Source organism: Mustelus asterias, chromosome 1 (genome assembly GCF_964213995.1).
Source record: "Mustelus asterias chromosome 1, sMusAst1.hap1.1, whole genome shotgun sequence".
NCBI lineage: Eukaryota > Metazoa > Chordata > Chondrichthyes > Carcharhiniformes > Triakidae > Mustelus > Mustelus asterias.
Window position 1 is genome coordinate 57,405,711 of NC_135801.1, and position 24,946 is coordinate 57,430,656.

Here is a 24,946-nt window from a genome sequence, read left to right on the forward strand (position 1 = left end):
TAAAATTTTAGTCTTTAAGAACACTAACTTAGAAACATAGAAACTAGAAGCAGGAGTAGGCCATTCAGCCCTTCATCTTGATTGTGGCTGATCATCGAATTCAATATCCTGATTTCCCCTCACCCCGCCCCACCCAGCTCCTCCCATATCCCTTGATTTAGCCCCAGAGCTATATCCAATTTCTTCTTGAAATCAGACAATATTTTGGCCTCAACTACATTCTGTGGTAGTGAATTCCACACATTCACCACCCTCTGGGTGAAGAAATTTCTCCTCACCTCCGTTCTAAAAGGTTTACCCTTTATCCTCAAACTATGACCCCTAGTTCTGGACTCTCCTACCATTGGGAACATTCTTTCTGAATCTACTCTGTCTAACCCTGTTAGAATTTTGTAAGTTTTGATGAGATCCCCTCTCGCTCTTCTAAACTACAATGAATCCAATCTTAGCCAACTTAGTCTCTCCTCATCTGACCGACCTGCCATCCCAGGATCAGCATGGTAAACCTTCGCTGTACTCCCACTATAGCAAGGATATCCTTCCTCAGATAAGGACGCCAAAACTGCATACAATACTCCAGGTGTGGCCTCAGTAACACCCTATACAATTGCAGTAAAACATCCCTATCCCTAGACTCAAATCCTCTCGCTATGAAGGCCAACATACCATTTGCCGCCTTCACTGCCTGCTGTACCTGTACACTTACTCTCAGCGACTGATGCACGAGGACTCAGAGGTCTTGTTGAGTATCCACCTCTCTCAATATACACCCATTCAAGTAATAATCTGTCTTCCTATTATTGTTACCAAAGTGGATAACTTCATATTTATCCACATTATACTGCATCTGTCATGCAGATGCAACACACTCAACCTGTCCAAATCATGCTGAAGCATCTCTGCAGCCTTCTTGCAGCTCATCCTCCCACCCAACTTTGTATTAACTCCAAATTTGGATACCCTCAGTTCTCTCTTCCAAATCATTAATATATAATGTGAACAGTTCGAGTGCATCATGGAATCACACTGTGTAGGAGACCATGCAGTCCCTTGTGTCTGTATCAGATCTTTAAAAGTACTATCCAGTTCATCCCACTCACCTATTTTCCCATACCCCTTTAATTTTATTTTTTCTTAACTGCCCTTTCAATTATTTTCAATTACCTTGTAATTTTGTAACAGTTTCCATAATTGACCTTTAACAAAGCATAAAAACATGTTCACGCTTTCCATTAATACGTTATGAAGCCATGAGGTAGGAGGAATCCTTAGAGAGCTGTTAGACATGATCATCTGTTGGCTCTTTTACCAGTGTCATTAAACTGCCTTTTACTATGTCTGCTTCCCTCATAACAAAATGAAAGCAATTGCCCTGGGCGATACCACAATGGGATTCAATTTGAATATAATACTTGTCTGTTATGGCAATTTCCATAACACATTTAATATTTCTCTGGAATCACAATGTTTTGAGAAATGGGGAAAGTTGGTAATGTCAGTTTAGACAAAATGCAGCAATAGCAATGATTCCACTGAGCTACTCACGAGTATGCATTGGCCCGAGGCAGTGGTCTAGGATGAGAATGTAAAAACAAAGTGGAGCATGTGAGGAATGGTGTGGGGTGGAGAATAAAATGTATTGATGTCTGTAAAGAGAAATGGTAAAAAGATTCTTCCAGATTTAGAGTTGATGTGACTTGGTTCCATTTAATATATTGTCTAAATTTAGCGTTATTGTTTTCTGTTTTGATCAATTCAGATTTAACATGCCGTCTCCTTCTGCTCCAGTTAGGTTGTACTGGACAAAGCGAATGTACTCTTTAGAAGTCTGAATTGAAACTGAACTTTGAACCTTAGGCTGGAAACTGGGCAGATGTTTAAAATTGCTGAGAGATTTGACCATCCCACTCTTTTTTCCTTTTGTCCAGCATGACCACCTGAGCACGCCACTACCTGAAACTGGTGGAGTGATTCTTTCAGTGAGTAAATCTGGGTCCCATAACTTCATTGAACACCGACTGCTCTTCTAACTGGTAGCCTGAGTGAGGAAGACATTGTGGCCTACCTGTCACAAACAGGAAGAGTGTCGGAGCCCCAGACACTAGTTATTTTTCCTTTATTTGCTTGCCCTGTTGTTCCAGGAGGGGTAGAGATGACAATAGGGTTGTGTAATCCATCAGGTCGAGCATGCCATTGACGGCGCTGTTGTTCTAAATAGGCAGTGCAGGAAACTGACCTGTTGGGATCTTTCCCATCATCAGTAAAGTCAGGGGTGGCAAGGCAAAGGCCACCCTGACCTTAGGCCCCAGAAAAAAGGCTAACCTTTCCCTGCCATGGTCTGCTTCCATCTGGGACTAATCTCCTGGTGACTTACCTGAGTGCTGGGAACCAATTTGTTAGTTGTTGTGTATTGTCTTCTGTGGACAATGTGCCCTTGCCCACCAGCAGCGAATGCATGTTGATGGAGCCCAGACATTATAATCCCTGGGGCCTCAGGCTGCAGGGCTGGGGACTGGGGTTTGTACCCACCTTGGCCCCACCCAGCTCTGGTTTGGAGTTCATAGCCAGGCTTAACACTAAATTTAATGTTTCTCACAAACAAAACTGTAGGTTGAGAATCTGATACAACTTTATTGTAATATTGAATGGCTCTTTGTGGAAAATTGATACTGGGGTGAAATTGGTGTGCGTTGTGGGTGTTTTTGCATCTGCGCTGCCAGCATGGCTTTCAAGCAGATTCCTGGCACTTACTTGAAAGTAACATTGGCACAGTAGCACTGTGCCAATTTCAGGACTTTTCTGTAAAATTGGTGAAATACTAGGCAGAGGGTGACTATTTCTTTCTGTGTTACAATGATCTAGTCAGTGGTTCGGAAAGAGCCCACTGGAGGCTGTCAAAGAGAAGGAAGGGAAACCTTTTTTACTGTGAATAGTAGGACCAGTCACTCCACAACGTCACTGTAGTTGCCTGCCAACCTGTGTTTGCCCCTTTCTAACCCCTCTCCTCCTGCTTTCATCTGCCCCTTCTCCTTATTGGTGGGTTGGACGGGGGGATGGGGGGTGGGGGGGTGGTGGTCTGCTATGTGTTGGGTACCAGGTCCAAATTTGATAGTTGCCGTTTGTGTGCTGTATTTGAGGATTGATGGATGCTGGCACTTTGCCCTTATTATTGCTGTAAGACCCGTAACCTGCCTGCGGGTGAGTCTCCTGGGCATTTCAAGCGTGAGGTGGAAGTACATCATGAAAATATGACAATTAGTTATAAGTTAAAGCAATTTTCTTTCTTTCTTTCTGCCCATTCTTACGATGAATAACTACAGATTACTTCTCAAATTTAGATCTCAATTCAGTGGAGACAACTCAGGAAAAACATGTCGCATTAATTTTCAATATGAATTTGTGAGAGGATTTTTTAGTTCAAGTCTAACACCATATTTGAGGGACTAACTGGGCCAGCCTGGTGTTTCATCACATGAGCTAATGGCTATTTGCTGTCAAACTCAGTTACTCGCGATGTGAACAGCTCTTTGCGGATAAAGGTGACCTAGTTCCGGCTAACTTAAGGTTCTATATTTAGGTTGAAAATTTACTCTTCTGTGACTACATGGATGAAAATAAGGATGAAAACTAAGCTTCTCTTTTCTCATCTACCTATCAACATTTGATGAGTATAATTCCATCACCTCACTTTCTTATTCCTCTACCCCAATGCAAAATTCATGAGGGATGCACGGATCTATTTCCCAGCGTTGGGCATGGTTCATTATGAAACTCACCGTAGCGTTAAACTGTTTGGCTTGGTATGACTTGATCATTTCAGTACCTCTGTGTATTACATTCGAGGTTAAAGCTTGACATCCCAGTGTCACCATGAATACATTGTTTTACTAGCTTTTAGTCTGCTCTGGGACTGAGGTTAATGTAATGTGGCCTAATGAGATCTTATTCACTGAGCTGCAGGAATGTAATTAGTCTGGACATCAGCAGAGATTCTCCAGTCAGTCAGACCATTCATCTCCTGGCTCAGCTAGGTGATGCATGGAAATAAAGTAGATTAATATCCTTCACACTCTTGTGAGCTTGTGTATCAAAATTATATTGCAACCCACAGAGGGGGAAAGCGAAAAAAGAATAAGGTGTTCTTATCTATTCATCAGTGATCCCTTTATTTAATCAGTAGACTTGCTCATTCTTTTGTTTATTGAGGGCTGCAGCCCAATTATTGTGACAGTATTCTCCACTGGATGTAAGATTGTGATTTTTACACAATGGAGCCAGTTTTTGACTTTGTGCGATTGATGTCGAATATTCAGCCACATTGTGTACTTCTCTTTCCATCATCATTTTCTTTGCTAATTGAGAATGAGGTTTAATTAGCTCTGGATTCTGCCATCCCTTTGTACAATGAGGTCAGACCTCATTCCGAGGCAAGATACTGCAAAACTAACTTTAATCCGATTTAATTAGGGCCGGAATTCTCCAGTCTTGTACAGCCCTGCCAACGAGAGCGGAGAATTTGGTGCTCAGACAAATTTCCACTCTCAGCAGCGGGACTGGAGAATCCCAGCCACGGATGAGGTCTGTGAATTCCAGCCTAGATATAATTTTAAGCAGAAACTTGAGGTATTTTCAAATGCCTCCATGGAATTGGCCATTGAGCAAAATTCTACTGGATATATAACTCCCTGTCCCCTGCTCTCAGTTAAACTACTGAATCAATATTCACTGTGTGCCAAATGGATAATGTCACAATAACAAGAAAAAAAAGCTTGTGTTTATATAATGCCTGCCACAGAATCAGCTGCATTCATTACTCAGGTACTCCAGATGTAGTACAGTACTTCCAATTGTAGGCTTCTGTATTAGAAACCTGAAACATCTTTTTAACAAATCCCAAAGAGTTTTTCACCAACTTAATACTTTTTGAAGTGTAGTCTCTAATGTAATGTAGGAAGCAGGGCAGCCAGTTTCTCAAACAGCAAAGCATTACAAACAGCAGTGAGATAAATTGACCAGATAATCTGATTTTAATGATGTTGATTGGGGATAAATAGGCCAGAACACTAGGGATAACTTCCCTGCTCTTTCAACTAATGCTGAGATCTATTATATCTACCTCGGAGAGCAGACAGAACCTGGCATTAACATAGAATCCCTACCGTGCAGAAGGAAGCCATTCGGCCCATTGAGTCTGCACTGACCACAATCCCACCCAGCCCCTATCCCTGTAGCCCCGTGTATTTACGCTGCTAGATCCGCTGACACCAAGATTTAGCACGGCCAATCAACCTAACCCACACATCTTTGGACTGTGGGAGGAAACTGGAGCCCCCGGAGGAAACCCACTCAGACACGGGGAGAACGTGCAAACTCCACACAGACGGTGACCCAAGGCCGAGAATCGAACCGGGTCCCTGGCGCTGTGAGTCAGCAGTGCTAACCACTGTGCTGCCCAAACAGAGATTTTAAAATCCGCCTAATGATTTAGAATGGCCCATCTGATCTCTGGATAGTCAGGGATTGGATGTGTAGCCCTGCAAGATGCACTGTGATACCTCCTTGGACATCCCGACACTGACTCCGTGGGAATTGCCCAGGTAGCTTGACCTTCTGAAGGGTCATTCACCTGGTCCTCAGGAGCCACCCTGAAAGTTCCTATCTCTGACAGCAGGGTAACGATACAAGCGAACACACGCCTCTGCCCGACCCGATTCTCAACACCTGATCCGACCTCCCCACCTGACCACCCACTGGCACCCCCGCCCACAAATCCCCACCCTGCACATCCTTACCACTAGATTCAGCCTGGCCCTGCCCCTACCCCAACCCCACTACCATTGCCCCCTGACCTGACTACACCCTACCCAAATGGTGCACTGCTCCCTTATCCACCTACAATTGCCCGCCTGGCCCCGGCCCCTGCCCCCCCCCCCCCCCCCCCCCCCCCCCCCCGCCGGCCCCCTTACCCTGGCTCCCCCCCCCCCCCGGCCCCCTTACCCCCACACCCCCGCCACACTAGTCCCCCCTCCCATTCTACCCACTTACCAATTCTTTGTAGCTTTTCAAAGAAACTTAGCGACATTAAAACATTTTACTTACCAGAATCCGGCAGCTGATGCCTTAAAAATTAGATGTGGCTTGTCTTCCACTTGACAATCTGGCGCTATGAATAAATAGTTACGTATCAGGTATGCTCTACGTTTCGGGAGAATCTGGGAACAGTAAGTCCCAGGCAGAAAACCGGCGTTCCAGCAAGGCGCAGGATTGTGGAAGTGAAGAGGCAATTCAACAGTGATTGGCACTCCTCAAAAGATTTGGGCAAATGAGATTGTTCCAGAACATACTCCTCTGGACTGATATAGTTGTGTTAGAAGCAAATGGACCCAATGGCTGGAATATTCCGAGCAGTGGCAATGAAGATTTGGCCGGGTATGTTAACTTCCAGGTATATTGCATCATTACCAGACATCACGGAGGTTTCCAAAGTCCTGTTTTAGCCCAGTATTGTCTGATATGTAACTGAGCGCAAGAGTGCCTCCCATCCTTATGTGTATATTGGGATGCACTGGAGTGTGCCTGTAAATATTACAATATTGCAGTTAGGCCCAGTACAGGTTTAACGGAACAAAAAATGTGAAAGGTTACTTGTAAAATTTAATTGCTTTGAGAAATTTATTAGTAAATTGGTGGAAGGCAATACTTTATTGATTTTTTAATTGAGTCAGTCCTATGACATGCCAATGAACAGTACACTGCAAACTTCCTTTGCAATAAAATGCTTTATGATTTACCAAGCACTATAATATGAATCTGTTAAAGCTGTTTGTTCAGGTGGAAGTAATGAGCTATATATCAGCTAAAGGAATTGAATGAGATTTTAGAAATAAGATGTACTTTCAAGCGCCTAAGTAGGTCATACGTGTGATAAGTTACTTATTTCTCCTCCTGATGGCTATGTCAGTAAAAAATGTTAAACACTGCTTTGCATTAGTAGCAACACAGTAATGCTATAAACAAATTAAATATTATTCATCTTTTTGTAGTAGAGATACCAACACTCACTAAATTTTGTGCAGTGTAGGGGGGGAAGACACAGTTTTTAATTATATTCTTTATTGCTGCAGAATTTTCTTCATTCATCATATAGGGTCTAGAAAATATAAATGTAAAAATCACATGCTCCTGGTAATAAACATTACATTTGTACTATAGATTACTATTGGAAGAAAGCCATTTATTGCTATGAAATGCCTCTTGGCATTCTACTCTCGCTTGTTGTGGCTGAGTGAACACTTAGTCAAAAAGCTAGTAAGTTGATGTCTTTTTATATTTGACCATATGGGGCACAAGCTGCAGACACAGCTTGGATCATCATAAACTATGACACGGGCCCACTACATTAAGACTGCGATTGAGTGAAAGCATTCTCTCTCGCAAAGCTTTAGTTTAATACCCAAAGGGTATACAAGAAACAGATGAAGCAAGACCTATTTGTCATTTTGATTTCTTCTCACTGTTGTCTTGGGTAGCTTTTTCTCATGAGCCTGGTCCTTCTCTTTATAAATGTAAATACTTTGGAACTCGAGCAGCAGCGGGTATCATTGAGGTGCCTCTGCAAGGCTGAAAGCTGTGTAGATGGCATTTTTTGTGAGGTGGTCACCTCGCAGCAAAGAGAGTGGGTGACTGCCAGGTAGTCAAGGAGGACCAGGCCCGTTGGGAGTTCCGGAGTTTCCCGTGTGCATCTCTGCATATCCAACTGATATGCAGTTCTGAATATGGCTGACAGCGATGGCTCTTCTGGACAGTGCAGCCTGAGCAAAGTCCACAGCATCATGTGTAGTTCAGTGGTGTGGGGTGGGAGGGAAGGAAGTATGAAAGTAATACTGATAGGCGATTTTATAATTAGGGGACAAGTGTTTCTGCAGATGCAAATCCAGGATGGTGTGTTGCCTCATTGCCTCACTGGTTCTGGGGTTAATGATGTCCTTAGCTGCAGAGCACTGTGAAAGAAGAGGCTGAAAAGCCAGAGGTTTGCTCTATGTCAGTACTAATGGCATAAGTAGAAAGAGAGATGAGATCCTGCAGGCAAAGTTTACTGATAATACCACGTGTTAGTGAGTACAGAAATAGGAGGATAAAGCAGATGAATGCGCAGTTGGAGAGAGGGTAGTAGATTCCTGGAATATCAGGACCAGTTTTAAGAGAAGTGGGATATGTACATGCTGGAGGGGTTAGCCTCAGTAGAAGCTTCACAAGATGAGCATCCATTTCAGTGGAGTGAGAATGGATCTGGCCTAAGTAAGTAATTATAGTGGTAAGGCCACACTTGGAATACTGTGTGTAATTCTGGTCACCCTATTATAGAAAGGATATTATTAAACTAGAAAAAGTGCAGAAAAGATTTACTAGGATGCTACCGGGACTTGATGAATTGAGTTATAAGGAGAGGCTGGATAGACTGGGACTTTTTTCTCTGGAGCGTAGGAAGCTGAGGGGTGATCTTATAGAGGTCTATAAAATAATGAGGGGCACAGATTAGCTAGGTAGTCAATATCTTTTCCCAAAGGTAGGGGAGTCTAAAACTAGAGGCATAGGTTTAAGGTGAGGGGCAATTTTTTCACACAGAGGGTGGTGAGTGTCTGGAACAAGCTGCCAGAGGTAGTAGTAGAGGTGGGTACAATTTTGTCTTTTAAAAAGCATTTAGATAGTTACATGGGTACAATGGATATAGAGGGATATGGGCCAAATGCGGGCAATTGGGATTAGCTTAGGGGTTTTAAAAAAGGGCGGCATGGACAAGTTGGGCCGAAGGGCCTGTTTCCATGCTGTAAACCTCTATGACTCTATGATTCTAAGTAAGTTGGAATCGAAGAATGGCAAGTTAAACTGCAATGGAAAAATAGTCTGCCTGTACAGAGGAGATGGCCAAGGTACAATGCTACCTTCCTCCTTGTACATTGCTACAAGGAGGAAGGTAGGACAAACAAAACCAAATCTCCCAGGTGACAAAAGTGATAATAAAAGTGATAAGAAATAAGATGGAGCAGTAAAAAGGTGAAAATGACAGAAGTTAGGTTGATAATAATACAAATAAAAATCAGATTGAATGTGGAAAGTTCAGAGGGGAAGTGGCAAAGGAATAAGAAGTAAAGTGAAAGTATGAGAAGAAACTGGCAATGAACAAATAAGAGAATGTAACAGTCTTCTATATGCATATAAATAGCAATATGACAGTAAGAGGAAGGGACCAAAAAAGGGGCTTGTGCATGGAAGCAGAGGGCCTGACTGAGACGGTAAATAAGTACTTCACATCTGTCTTTACCAAAGAAGAAGATACTTCCATAATCATAGAAAAAGTGGAGGTGGTTGAAATACTGGCTGGGTTAAAAATGCATAACGGAGGAAGTATTAGATAGGCTGCTTGTACCTAAGGTTGATAAGTCACCAGGACCAGATGGAAGGCAACCAAACATACCAAGGGAAGTAAGGGTGGAAATTCTGGAGGCACTGGCCATGATCATTCAATCTTCCTTAAATACAGAGTGGTGCCAGAGGGCTGGAGAATTACAAATGTTAAACCCTCATTCAGTAAAGGGTGCAAGGAAGTACCGACAAGTCAGTTTAGCCTCAATGGTGGAAAGCTTGTAAAAATGATAATCCACGACAAACTGAACAATCATTGGATAGGGTGGATTCATTAAGAAAAGTAATGGTCGAGATTCATTTAGGGTAGCAGTGGGAGTTGATGAGGGTAATGTGGTGTACACAAACCTCCAAAGGATATCTGATAAAGTAATGCATAATAGGTTTTTCAGCAAAGAAGCCAATGGAATAAAAGGGCTAGTGGCAGTATAGGCACAAAATTGGCTGAGTGACAGGAAACAGGGAATAGTGGTGAGTGGTTGTTTTCCACTCTGGGGAAATAGTGGTGAATGGTCACTTTACTGTCTGGAGTTCCCCAAGGTCATTACTAGGTTCACTGCTTTTCCTGACAGTAATTTATTTGGGTATTTAGGGCACAATTTACAAATTTGGAGATGACATAAAAGCACCATGTATTGTGGACTGTGAAGAAGATAGTGATAGACACTTAAAGAGGACATTGACCATCCACTGGAATAGTCTGACATGTGACAAATGAATTGTAATGCAAAGAAATGTGAAGTGATGTGTTTTGAGTGGAAGAATGAGGAAAGGCAATATCAAATAAAGGGTATGATTCTAAAGGGGGCACTGAAATAGGGAAATCTGGGGGAATACTTGCACAAATTGTTCAAGTTAGCAGAACAGTTTGAGAAAGTAGGTAAAAGGCATGTGGCAACCTGGCATTTATGAGAGACATGGAGTACAAAAACAAAGAAATTATGGTCAATCTTTACAAAAAACTAGTTCAGCCTCAACTGGAGTATTGTGCCCAATTCTGGCCAATGCACTTTAGGAAGGATATACAGGCTTTCGAGAGGTTGCAGAAAGAATTGATGAGAATGGAACCAGAAATGAGGAGCTTCATTCACTGGTGAGATTGGAGAAGCTGGGATTGTTTCCTGTGGTGAAGACGATGAGGAGATTTGACAGAGGTATTCAAAATCGTGAGAAACCCGGACAGGGTGGACAGAGAAACTGTTCGTATTGGTGCAAGGGAACACCAAATCAAGGCGACTGGGAAGAGATTAACCAATGGTGACGACGTGAGGAAAAATGTAGCAAATTATTAGGATCAGGAACACACTGCCTGAGAAAGTGGCAGAGGCAGATTCAATTGTGCCCTTTAACAGGAAATTGGATAAGCAAAGGAAGATAAAACATTTGAAGGGTTGTACGGAATGGGTGTGGGAGTGCTAATAAAGTCCTCTTGGAGAGAACTGGCAACAACATGACAGGCTGAATGGCTTCCTCCTGTGCTGTAACCATTTTGTGATTGTTTCTAGAATCAACCCTTCATTTCAATGCTCAGGTCAACCATTACACAGATGGAAGGATGTGTGAATCAATGTCCCTCACTGTCTCCACAGGCTGTTTATTAGTTGGCTTTGTGTAACGAGTACTGCTGCAGACAGCGCGTAAGAGTATTCTTGAGGTTTCATCAGGGTAAAATGGACAGAATTTCTAATGTACGGGAATGCCCTCGAACACATTCGGACAATGGAGTAGGGTGGGGTATGATCTTCCCACATCTACCTGCTGGAATGTGGCTGTCTGGAAGAAACTGGGCAGAATCTCAACATCTTCCATCCCAAATTCCTGCCATTATCTGCTGGAAAATCTCAGCAGGTCTGACAGCATCTATAGAACATTACAGCGCAGTACAGGCCCTTTGGCCCTCGATGTTGTGCCGACCTGCGAAACGAATCTAAAGCCCTTCTAACCTACACTATTCCAACATCATCCATATGTTTATCCAATTACCCTTTAAATGCCCTTAATGTTGACGAGTCCACTACTGTTGCAGGCAGGGCATTCTACGCCTTCACTACTCTCTGAGTAAAGAACCTACCTCTGACATCCGACCTATATCTATCACCCCTCAATTTAAAGCTATGTCCCCTTGTGCTAACCATCACCATCCGAGGAAAAAGGCTCACACTGTCCACCCTATCTAATCCTCTGATCATCTTGTATGCCTCTATTAAGTCACCTCTTAACCTTCTTCTCTCTAACGAAAACAGCCTCAAGTCACTCAGCCTTTCCTCATTAGACCTTCCCGCCATACCAGGCAACATCCTGGTAAATCTTCTCTGCACCCTTTCCAATGCTTCCTTCCTATAATGCGGCGACCAGAACTGTACGCAATACTCCAAGAGTGGCCACTAGATGAATGAACACCCCTCGACAATCACCAGGCAAGACTGTTCCCTTCCTGTTGGGGAGCACTTCAGCGGTCACGGGCATTCGGCCTCTGATATTCGGGTAAGCGTTCTCCAAGGCGGCCTTCACGAAACATGACGGCGCAGAGTCGCTGAGCAGAAACTGATAGCCAAGTTCCGCACACATGAGGATGGCCTCAACCGGGATATTGGGTTCATGTCACACTATTTGTAATCCCCACAGCCTGCCTGGACCTGCAGAGTTTCACTTGCTGTCCTGTCTGGAGACAATACACATCTTTTTAACCTGTCTTGATGCTCTCTCCACTCACGTTGTTGGTATCTTAAAGACTTGATTAGCTGTAAGTATTCGCATTCCCACCATTATTCATGTAAATTGAGTCTGTGTCTTTATATGCCCTGTTTGTGAACAGAATTCCCACTCACCTGAAGAAGGGGCTTGGAGCTCCAAAAGCTTGTGTGGCTTTTGCTACCAAATAAACCTGTTGGACTTTAACCTGGTGTTGTTAAACTTCCTACTGTTCTTACAGCTAGCCGATTTCTGATCCAAACCGCAAAATCACCCTCAATCCCATGCCTCCGGATTTTCTGCAATAGCCTACCGTGGGGAACCTTATCAAACGCTTTACTGAAATCCATGTACACCACATCAACTGCTTTACCCTCATCCACCTCTTTGGTCACCTTCTCAAAGAACTCAATAAGGTTTGTGAGGCACGACCTACCCTTCACAAAAGCGTATTGACTATCCCTAATCAAATTATTCCTTTGTAGGTGATTATAAATTCTATCTCTTATAATCCTTTCCAAAACTTTGCCCACAACAGAAGTAAGGCTCACTGGTCTATAATTACCAGGGTTGTCTCTACTCCCCTTCTTGAGCAAGGGGACAACATTTGCTATCCTCCAGTCTTCTGGCACTATTCCTGTAGACAATGACGACATAAAGATCAAAGCCAAAGGCTCTGCAATCTCCTCCCTAGCTTCCCAGAGAATCCTAGGATAAATCCCATCCGGCCCAGGGGACTTATCTATTTTCACACTTTCTAGAATTGCTAACATCTCCTCCTTATGAACCTCAATCCCGTCTAGTTTAATAGCCTGTATCTCAGTATTCTCTTCGACAACATTGTCTTTTTCCTACCTATGGAGTGAGAATGGAGCCAACGCTCTTGAGTCTGGATGCCACTTTCGAGTTATCCTGACTCGAAACATTGGCTGTATTCTCTCTCCACAGATGCTGTCAGACCTGCTGAAATTTTCCAGCATTTTCTGTTTTAGTTTCAGATTCCAGCATGGATAGTATTTTGCTTTTATTCTGCAACTAACTGTCTGATCTCTTCAGCTCTTGATGACTGGAATCTCTGACTTTGTTTCTTTTTGAACTTCATACACTCACAATTTAACTGTGAAACGTGCGTGGCACATTTACATAGGTAATTTTCATTATAAATGCTGACATGGGAATTTAGTCATTTTGCTGTGTCTCCTTGAAGTTTGTAAAATGATAAGTAAAAGTAGAATCACAAAATAATTATTTCCTTTCTTTCACTTGCACAAAGTAATTGCCTTTCCCTTTTCAAAACAAAACTCAAATAACTTTTGACTAGAAATTGCTGTTTTTTTGGAATTATTTGGAGAAAAGCTTTTAAGCAAATAATGCCAGAACCTAAAGAAAGATGTGTTTATTGACTGAGAATTATAGATGCAGCCTGGAAATGAAATGCACTTCCGATTAGCTCCAAATCATAACCCTGAAGAAAGTCCCAGTCCAGGCTTGTGTCAGAGCACTGAGATCTTCACGGAAATCTTTAATGAAAGCATTAAATGCACAAGCAAATGGTCGATTGAATCACTATTGTGATGTATGTATCTTTTTGAAATTGGCATTTTATTCAAGCCATATTCGTCACGTGCAGGGCAAATCTTAGTTGCCAAAGGTGGAGAAAAGTGACATGGGAATAAAATTATTGGAGCATTTTGTGTGACAGGTGGCTCGATTGAGAGATTGGGGTTTTGACCCTTTACCGGTGCTGGGTCAAAATCCTGGATCTTGCTTCTTCATAGCATTGTGGGCGTACCTTCATCAACCGGACTGCAATGGTTCAGGAAGGCAGCTCACCACCACCTTCATGAGGGTAACTAAGGGAGGACAATTAATGATAGGTAGTGAGAAACTTTACAGTGGTTATTCTCCCATTATATATATCTACTCAACTCAACTTTTAAAAAATGCTCTATGTGTTTGGTACCAACAGGAAGTTTGGAAAGAAAATAAAGAACTTGCATTTATGTAGCACCTACCACATCCTCTGAATTTACCAAAGTACTTCAAAGTCAAATAATTTTTCGCAGTGTCATATTTTGCATCGAAACTTGGCAATTGACCTTTCCACAGCTAGTCCCCACCTAAAGTTGGGGCGGCACTGCTGCTTGACAGAAGCAGGGACCTCAGTTCAATTCTGGCCTTGAGTGACCGACTCTGTGGAGTTTGCACATTCTCCCCGTATCTGCATGGGTTTCCTCCCACAGTCCAAAGATGTGCAGGTTAGGTTGATTGACCAGGATAAATTGCCTCAGTGTCAGGGAACTAGCAGGGTAAATACCTGGGGTTACAGGGCCTGAGTGGATTGTGGTTGGTACAGACTCAATAGGCTGAATTGCCTCCTTCACTGTGGGGATTCTGTAATAAAGTCCCCGAGACAAGTGTTGGTAAAGGATATCTGTTCGCTAAGGCACCAAGAGCTCTTCAAAGATGCATGTTTCCCCTGATTGGGATTAGCTCACCCTGAACAGGTTCTATCTTGTGCATCAGATACTAGCTGGCAAAAGTCACGGAGCCATCGGAGAGTTTTAAATGCTAACCCGCCTGGCATGAATTTCCTGCGTTGACTTTTGTAATTGCAAGGCCCTGAGTATTAGATTGGATTTGGCATTAAGCCTTACTCTGAGGTTGTGTTAGGGACAGTAAGAGGTCTCTCAAAACCAGGTTAAAGTCCAACAGGTTTATTTGGTAGCACAAGCCACAAGCTTTCAGAGCGCTGCTCCTTCATCAGGTGAGTGGGAGTTCTGTTCACAAACAGGGCATCTAAAGACACAAACTCAATTCACAACATAATGGTTGGAATGTGAGTCTTTACAGGTAATCAAGTCTTAAAGGTACAGATAATGTGAGTGGAGAGAGGGTTAAGCACAGGTTAAAGAGATGTGTATTGTCTCCAGACAGGACAGTTAGTGGGATTTTGCAAGCCCAGGCAAGTCGTGGGGGTTACAGATAGTGTGACATGAACCCAAGATCCTGGTTTAGGCCGTCCTCGTGTGCGGAACTTGGCTATCAGTTTCTGCTCAGCGATTCTGCGTTATCGTGGGTCGTGAAGGCGATTCTACGTTGTCTTGTGTCCTGAGGCATGGTACATTGGGGAGACCATGCAGACGCTGCGATAACGGATGGATGGGCACCGCTCAACAATCACCAGGCAGGAGTGTTCTCTTCCTGTTGGGGAGCACTTCAGCAGTCACGGGCATTCAGCCTCTGATCTTCGGGTAAGTGTTCTCCAAGGCGGCCTTCACGACACACGACAACGCAGAGTCGCTGAGCAGAGACTGATAGCCAAGTTCCGCGCACATGAGGACGGACTCAACCGGGATCTTGGGTTCATGTCACACTATCTGTAACCGCCACGACTCGCCTGGGCTTGCAAAATCTCACTAACTGTCCTGGCTGGAGACAATACACATCTCTTTAACCTGTGCTTAACCCTCTCTCCACTCACATTGTCTGAACCTTTAAGACTTGATTACTTTAAAGACTCGCATTCCAACTATTATGTTGTAAATTGAGTTTGTGTCTTTATATGCCCTGTTTGTGAACACAACTCCCACTCACCTGATGAAGGGGCAGCGCTCTGAAAGCTAGTGGCTTGTGCTACCAAATAAACCTGTTGGACTTTATTCTGGTGTTGTGAGACGTCTGACTGTGCTTACCCCAGTCAAATGCCGGCATCTCCACATCGTTGTGTTAAGCAGCAGTGAAGACAACAGAAGGTAAAGTTAACACTGCAAATGTTTGTGATTCTTGCCTGCTGTGTCCAAAGCCACACTCATGGCTTCAAACAGTTGAGGTTGAAAGTGCTACCCAGATTCCTGACCTCCACTTCTCGTTTCTGATTTCCTTTTGAGTTATTTTAGCCAGTGGTAGAGCATTGTGCTTCCAACCCTGAAGACAGAAACAGCTAGGTAGCCTGAATAATCTGAACACAAAGAAACGCAATGACCGAACAAAGTAAGTAATAGTCAGCTGTGGAAATTGTAAGTGGGAAGCCATCTTGCAATATCAGATTTTAAGATGGAGGAAATGCAGTTTGCTGATTATATCATGGTAAAAAAGCCACTTTGATTCCCACTTATATTTGCTAACCCATGATGCCTGTTGGAATATGTGTATTGACATGAAGTGAAGGATAGGATAGAGTTTATGCAATGCCTCACATAGCCAAATAGTCTGCTGATACACTCTTTATCCCACTTGTCTCTTTCCACCCTCCCTTTCCTTAGATTGAGGAAATGCCCCTTACATTCCCCTTGCCCTCATCCTCTCTCTTTCTCTTTGCCCATCTTTCCCACCCCACAATCTCTCTCTCTCTCTCTCTCCCTCTCTCTCTCTCTCTCCCTCTCCCTCTCCCTCCCTCCCTCTCTCTCCCTCTCTCATGCACATCCTTTTCTCCTCCCCAACCCAATCTCACCACTACTCTGGCTTTTGTGCTGTGCTGCACAATTGTCCTTGGACCTTTTTATACCTGGGTATTAAAAGATCTTGGCCTATCATTTCCTTAGTAGATGGAATCTGGCAACTGTGCCAAATGTGCCCATCTGACTAATGAAATAAAACTGAATGTAAAATCTCCCATGCACCAGCCCAATTAACCTGCAAAATCAATATGCAACTGGAGCAGAGTCAACAGGGCCTTGAGGTACTGGGTGCGGGAGTATAAAAGGTGAAGAGTACATCCCCTTCAGTGTAAGGTTGGAGATGACAAGGTAAGTAGCACTTAACTCTCTGCAAACTTTTACAATAATTAAGTCACTTTCCGCAGAGTTTGAAGCTTTCTTTTACATTTTCCTCCCTGTTGTAGAAATACTGTGTTTTAAAACTTCAGAAAAGTAAGTTACAAAGACATGAGAACACTAACTATGGGCCTTTATCTCAAATAATCAGGTGCATTTCTATTCAGCAAATGGATTTGACACTTTTTTTTCATCTCTTCTAGGTTAATGCAAATCACAAACTTGTCAGCCTTTGTACAGCATGGTGGTTGGAACTGTGAGATCGAAGAAAAGGATTGAGTATTATCAGCTGACATACTTCTGATATGGTCTAAAACAGATCTGCTCAATGACATGGCTTCAGCTGCCATTAACAAAGGGAATCAACAGGTGCCGAGTCTCTCTGGTGTGGACTCGGAAACCTGCACCATTGTGTTTAAAAACCACTGGGCTCAGGTAAGTCCATGTGTACATTAACCAAATTAAATCGCATCCATAAATGGGAGGGAGTAGGTTTCATGGAGCAAGAACAGGTTGAAATGAAGGCCAGGCTGTAAACAGGCTGCACAGCTTTCCCCACACACAGTGAAGTTTCAATGCACCTTTTGACCTTGGCACGTTCTCTGCTAAGTCAGCCTCATTGTAGGTTTGACTTCCAATTGGACAGGGGGCACTGCAGAACAGGCCTTATAACAAGGTAGTTTGATCTGTGCTCCTGGCAGCACTGTATCCGGACTCTGAGTCAAGGTGGGCTGCAGGGTAAGGTTCTGATACCCCCGATCTTGGAGTGGTCTGATTCCCAATCCTGGGGGCAGGGGAGGGGGGGGGGTGGTCAAAGCTGTTCTCGCCTCAGTTCAGCTATGGGGAGGTGATGGCCGAGTGCTATAATCACTCGACTATTAATCCAGAAATTCAGCTAATGTTCTAGGGATCCAAGTTCGAATCCCACCATGGCAGGTAGTGGAATTTGAATTCAATAAAAAATATCCAGAATTATGAATCTACTGATGATCATGAAACCATTGTTGATTGTTGGAAAAACCCATCTGGTTCACTAGTGTCCTTTAGGGAAGGAAATATGCTGTCCCACCTGGTCTGGCCTACACGTGACTCCAGAGCCACAGCAATGTGGTTGACTCTCAGCTGCTCTCCAAGGGCAACTGAGGATGGACAATAAATGCTGGCCAGCCAGCAACTCCCATGTCCCATGAATGATTAAAAGATAAAAGTTTCCCTAGGTCTACAACACAGGTTAAATTGGAAGTTGCCAATTTCATCAACATACTTAAATTGTTCATCTTCTGTACAGCCTCTGTTAAACCTGGAAGTGGGTGTTTTGAGGTCAGGGTTCAAAATTTTTAAACATTCACTTTCTACCTTTCCCAAGTCATCCATTTTATATTCTAAAATTCTCCCTGATATGTCTACTAGTCTTATATCTTTTGAAGGGGGCAGGCTGTGTGCAACTGGGGCACTATGAGAATCATGATATCTTATCTCAACTCTCTCTCTTGTCTAATCTTTCCTGATCTACATCCACAACTCTTGTAATGCCCTTTGCCACTTCAAGAGTTTTCAGTTTTTTGGCCTAACAGATTCCTCTTCACAGACGTCCAATCCCCCCGCCCCCCCGGCCATTCCCTACCTGCAAAGTCTGAAAACTTTCTGTTTCTTTGTTGAACAGAGGCCCAACCAATCCTCCTCTTCTGCCTGGTTCTCACATTGAACAGCTTTGACTGCAGCCACCTCATCTAAATAAATGTTGCCACTAAGAAGCCGATATGGATTCTGTCAAGCCTGCCTTTGCATAAGAAACGTCGAACATCTTTTATTCCAGCCCTACTTTGATCCCTGTGTCCTTACTTGCATCAAGTCCTGCTTATCTGTCACCTCAGTGCGTGCTTACCTACACTGGTCAAGCACTGTCTAGATTTAAACATTCTCATCCTTGTTATAAACCTCTCCATGGCCTCTCCCCTCCTCATCTCTTTAAACTGTTCAGCTCCACAACCTTCTGAGATGCCTACACTCCTAATTCTGGTCTCATGCACATCTCTGACTTTTCTTCCCCCACCATTAATGGTGGTGCCTTCACCCTGAGATCCTAAGCTCTGATATTCCCTCGCTAACACATTGGCTCTCTACCTCGTTTCCTTTAAGACACTCCTTCACACCTATCTGTTTTTACCAAGCTTTCTACCCTCTAGCCTAAGATCCTCTTTTGTACCAAGTTTTGTTTCATGAAGCCCGTGTGGGATATTTTACGACATTGAAGGCACGATATAAATGCATGTTGCTGTCGAAATTAATTGCAGCAATGTTGTTTTACCTTTTAGCATTTTATCAATGTCGTCGTCTTCATTCCACAAATATTAAGATGCTGGTTGTCAAAATTGCTGCTTTATTCGATTCTTTCTGCCATTAAACTATAAACGTCAATGTAACTATAATAGTAGCGTCACATTCCGAGACACATTAATGTGACATCGGAATTTTGACAAGTTTTTTGGATGTTTCATCCAACAAACTAGGAGTTGAGACTCTCAGTGAAAATTAATGAGACTTTAGCAGACCATCACTGGTAACTTTAACTGTCTCTTGGCTCTGCAATGTTGTTTGCCACATCCTTTCTGTCATTGTTTACTACTCCTTTGAAGTTATAATATTTCATTGTGCTTGAGTGACAATTTAACTTTTTGTCACTGTTGCCATGTAATAAAGTGATTTTTGTTTTTGACTGTTACTTTAAAATAATTTCTTTACTGCTTTCTCACCATTGAAAGATCGCTCACGCTAACTAATGCCGCAAGAATTCTGAATAGGAACTTGTTGGACCAGCTGAACATATCTCTAGATTGCTCTTCTAGTTCTTGTTTCAAGTTATAAATGTGCCAAAAAACACCTGCAGATGTTAGAAATTGAAAGGAAGAATAGAAAATGCTGGAAGCCCCCAGCAGGTTAGGCAGAATCTGTGTAGAAATTAGACAAGTTGACTGTTCTTTTACACTTGGGATATCTTCCAGTTCTGGTGACGGATCCAAGGCCAGATATGGACCATTGTAACGGGATCTTTCTCTTTACTCCACTTACAGGCTGGTATTTGGGGGTCTGCCAATAGCTGCGAGTGTCTCTCTCTTACAGGCCTTGAAATTTCAAAGGCCGGGGAATGCTGCACTGGGGCAACTCCGCAGGAGAGAGCGCGGAACCAGGCTCACCGTTTATACCTGACCGGTAACCTGATACTTATATCACACAGCCATCCCAAAACCATCACCAAGGCCTGAGTGATTCTCTCCCATGTCGGTGGGACAACGGCCACCCTGCACCCACTCCACTCGAGTAGGTCTCCAAGAGAGAGAACAGAGAGACTCTGTTCTTTATCTCCTGACCAGCAGTCTCCCTTGAGTGAGCGGGTTCGAATCGCTCAGATCACCCTCTGTTCTAGACTCCGGATTTATGGTAAGGGATATTGAAACTGTGACCTCACCAGAGTGCGCTGATGAGAGAACAAGAGGCAAGACGAACTCCAAACGAGTTCCAAACTTAGTGATTTATTTAACAATAGAATCAACTTCTCCAATACCCCACCACACATGAATAAAACTTATACTTTATACTATCACTATGGGAGAAATGCTAACGAGTACAACGTAAAATCTTACTTTACACAGTTCAAAATAAGATTACTGAACTTTAAAATTACAATCCACCACCCCTCCCCTTGCCTCAACCTCTATCCTATTCTCGGGAGCTTCACAAGATTGGCTGGGATACTCACAATTCTAAAAGGGGTTCCTTTGTGATGGGCTCGAACATCTTAGTGCAGGGTCGAAACTGGGCTGCTGTTGGTCTTCACCTCTGCACATGAGCTCTCTTCCAGAATCGCAAGCTTGGTTTGGCTTGTCTCCCTCCCTTGATCTTAACTTCAGCCCAATTTAACAACCAACCTCCCTGCCCCCGTAGGTGATTTTCAAGGACATTGGGCTCTCGATCACCGGCAGTCTCGGTTTAATTGAGTCAAGTCCAAACACAAAAGGCTGGAACTGCCTTGACCCCCATTGGTCATTATTTTAATGTCTTTTTAATGCTCCTCCGGAGCTTCCTGAATGGTGTCCCATTAGTGGGATGGGTCGTCTTGTCTTCTGTGGATGGGTCGATTTCCATGGCCATTGTCTCCCTGCTGGTCTGTTTACTGTTCGTCTGCTGGTCTCCATCTCCCTTTGTCCTTCTGATGATTAGATCACTGGTGTGTCTGCCTTTCTACCGCACCTGGCCACTTGCACATTCAGGGGGTTCACACCTTTCCTTAGCACAGTCCACAGGCAGGTTATGTTTGTCCTGCCGAGCCTTCTGGGAGGTTTTATCAGCCAGCAGCCAGAGTTGGCCACTTTTAAACTGTCAGGTTTCTCCTGAGTCCTTTTAAGATATGGAGGATTGCCCTGAAACTTACACCATGAAACTATCTGTTCTGTCCCATTTGCTGCCTAACCTGCTGAGTCTTTCCAGCATTTTCTATTCTTGATATAAATATGCCACGTAGCATAAAATTATCTGTGGAAGTGCTTCAGGTTCCAGTTGGGTAAATGTATATTTATAACATATATGAAGGGGCATTGATTGAATTTTAGTTCAAATGGTCGTGATTTTTCAAAGATTCCCCGGATTCTACAACAGCCCCAGCTGACTAAAAGTCAGAAAACCCTAATTAGGGGCGGGATTTTCCATGCATAATTCTGCGTGTTTCGCAGCGGTGGAGGGTGGCTCACCATTGGCCAGCGGCAGATCTTCTAATCCTGCCGTTGCCAATGGTGTTTCCCATTGAATGCACCCTCACCACCAGGAACCTGTGGTGGGGAGGCACTATCGGCAGGACTGGAAGATCCCACTGGAATAAACACCCAGAAAATCCTGCCAACCACTGTTCAAGAAATCAGAGAGAGACAAAACGGGGAGCGATCGGGAAAATGCTGGAATCTATTATTAAGGCAATCTTAATGATGCATCTCAGAAAATGTCTGATCAGACAGAGTTAACACGTTTCACAAGGGAAATTTGACAAATTTATTAGAGATTCTTGAGGTTTCAATCTTGTAGAGCATACAAAGGGGAGCCAGTGGGTATAGGATACTTGGATTTCCAAAGTACATTTGATAAGGTGCCTGTAAAATTTTAATACCTAAGATGAGGTTGGTAATATTTAGCATGGATGGAGGATTGTTTAATGGGCATAAAAGCAGTGAGTAGCAATAAGTGGGGCACTTTCAACTTGTTAGGCTATAACTAGTTGAATGCTAGATCTTCAGCTGTTTACATTCTATATTAATGACTTAGACAAAGAACAAAAGAACAAAAGAACAAAGAACAATACAGCACAGGAAACAGGCCCTTCGGCCCTCCAAGCCTGTGCCGCTCCTTGGTCCAACTAGACCAATCGTTTGTATCCCTCCATTCCCAGGCTGCTCATGTGACTATCCAGGTAAGTCTTAAACGATGTCAGCGTGCCTGCCTCCACCACCCTACTTGGCAGCGCATTCCAGGCCCCCACCACCCTCTGTGTAAAAAACGTCCCTCTGATGTCTGAGTTATACTTCGCCCCTCTCAGCTTGAGCCCGTGACCCCTCGTGATCGTCACCTCCGACCTGGGAAAAAGCTTCCCACTGTTCACCCTATCTATACCCTTCATAATCTTGTACACCTCTATTAGATCTCCCCTCATTCTCCGTCTTTCCAAGGAGAACAACCCCAGTCTACCCAATCTCTCCTCATAGCTAAGACCCTCCATACCAGGCAACATCCTGGTAAACCTTCTCTGCACTCTCTCCAATGCCTCCACGTCCTTCTGGTAGTGCGGCGACCAGAACTGGACGCAGTACTCCAAATGCGGCCTAACCAGCGTTCTATACAGCTGCATCATCAGACTCCAGCTTTTATACTCTATACCCCGTCCTATAAAGGCAAGCATACCATATGCCTTCTTCACCCTACATGGCTACATTACTCTCAGAGGCTGAGAGTAATGTAGCCATGTTTGTTGCTGATACAAAGCTAACCAGTAATGTAAGATTTGGGGAGAACAAGGCTGTGAAGAGATACGGACAAGTTAATTACGTAGGACACATGGTGGCAGGTGGCAGTATAATGTTGGGGAAATTTAAGGTTGTTCACTTTGGTAACGCAAATTAAAATGCAGATAATTTTTTAAAGGTAATGAAACGTGTCAGAGAAACTTGTGAACAAGGAGCACAGAAAGTTAGAATGCAGCTACGACAAGAAATTAGGAAAGACATGCTGGCCTTTTGTTGCAAGGTGTCTTGAGTACAAGAGACCACATCTGGAGTACCATATGTGATTCTGATGCCCATATCTAAGGAAGGATATACTTAGCTTGGAGGAGAATCAGCAATGGTTCATGAGATTCCTGGGTCCTGGGATGAGAGGGATGTCCAATGATTAGATTGATTAAATCGGGCCTATATTCTCTGGAGTTTACAAGAATGAAATCTGATCTTATTGAAGTATGCACAATTCTGAATGGACTTAATAGGGTAACCAGAAAGAGATTCTTTCCCCTGGCTAAGGAATCTAAATCAAAGCAGCACAGTCTCAGAATAATGGATTGATCATTTAGGACTGTGGTGAGGAGGATTGCGAATCTTTGGAATTCTCTACCGCACAGGGTTGTGGATGTTCCATTGTTGTTAAGACTGGGATAGATACATTTTTGATCTCAGATTAGAGGAATATGAGAAAAAGGCAGGAAAGTGGAGTTGCGGCAGATGATCAGCTGTGATCATATCGAATAGCAAGTGTAGGTGTGAGGGCCATATGGTCAACTCCTGTTCCAATTTCTGATATTCTCATCGTGGATTTATTTGACTCCAATGAATTTGCCGAGCGGCGCATAAACTATGTGTTCAATGCCATAATCTTAAAAAAAAAACTATCCTACTCAAATTGATGATTTTTATCTGGATTAAGAGTGGCTGAAACTTTCTTGGAGTTTATACTCCTTTGGTAGTACATTGGTTAACACCTAAAATTAATTTGCTTACTCTTGTTAGCTTGCTGATTAAGGAATTGGACTGCAACCTGTTACCTGAATAAGACATTGAAAATGGAAAATAATAACATTTTCAGTGCATTTGCTTTTTGGAGGCTGCTTCGTAAAGACGGGTGGAAGTGCAGAGAAGGCCGTGCCTCCACCAGCAACAATGAAAATCACTCCCAATTCACAGTGCCAACCAACTGATAATGGTCTTCATTTACACAGTCTTCTGTAATAAAAGTATTGTGATCCAGCTCTTATCTGCCAACCTATATTTCAAAACAAACCTGTTAGACTGGGTGGTTTTCCTTGAAGCTTATCCAGTAGGTTGTTGACCTATAGGATCTGGATGGTGTTAGATTTGATCCCCATTTCTTGTTCTAAGGGTGGCAAGGTGACACAGTGGTTAGCACTGCTGCCTCACAGTGCCAGGGACCCGGGTTCGATTCTGGCTTTGGGTGACTATGTGGAGTTTGCACATTCTCCCCATGTCTGTGTGGTTTCCTCTGGGTGCTCCAGTTTCCTCCCATAGTCCAAAGATGTGTAGATTAGATAGGTTGGCCATGCGAAATTGCCCCTCAGTGTCCAACGATGTATAGGTTAGGTGGACTAACATGGTAAATGCGCAGGGTTATGGGGATAGGGGAGCATCTGGGTGGGATGCTCTTTTGGAGAGTCGGTGCTGACTCGATGGGTCAGATCTCTTTCTGCACTGTAGGGATTCATTGGTAAGTTTGTTTATATCATCTGGTTTAATGTCACTATGCTACGGTTGGTTTCAATGCCCCTGGAAATAAGAGGAGAAAATTAGTCAGTATCCAATGCATTTGAGGCCTTGAGATGAAGGGAAGATTGGCCAGTGTTGTGCTGCATCTTCTGGTTTGGAAAGCTGTTTTAGACACATGCCATGGTGGTGTCATTTGCATTACACAATTAATTGAACCTGAGCTGCCCTCACCCTGTGATATATTACACGTACTTTCCAATTCTGAGCTCACTGGACAGCAACCGGAAGTAGAAACATTCATTGATT

The 24,946-nt window shown here is 43.4% G+C and overlaps 1 protein-coding gene across 2 annotated transcripts in view; it reads left to right on the plus strand.

The window, feature by feature from the left end:
• The window catches only part of fhip1aa (FHF complex subunit HOOK interacting protein 1Aa), a 170,104-nt gene that overhangs the window by 54,026 nt on the left and 91,132 nt on the right, over positions 1 to 24,946 (plus strand). For both annotated transcript variants that reach the window (XM_078212504.1, XM_078212515.1), the window contains one exon: positions 17,093 to 17,324. In XM_078212504.1, coding sequence (XP_078068630.1) covers positions 17,223 to 17,324 — 102 coding nt within the window. In that variant the 5' untranslated portion in view covers positions 17,093 to 17,222. The remainder of the gene's footprint in view (positions 1 to 17,092; positions 17,325 to 24,946) is intronic.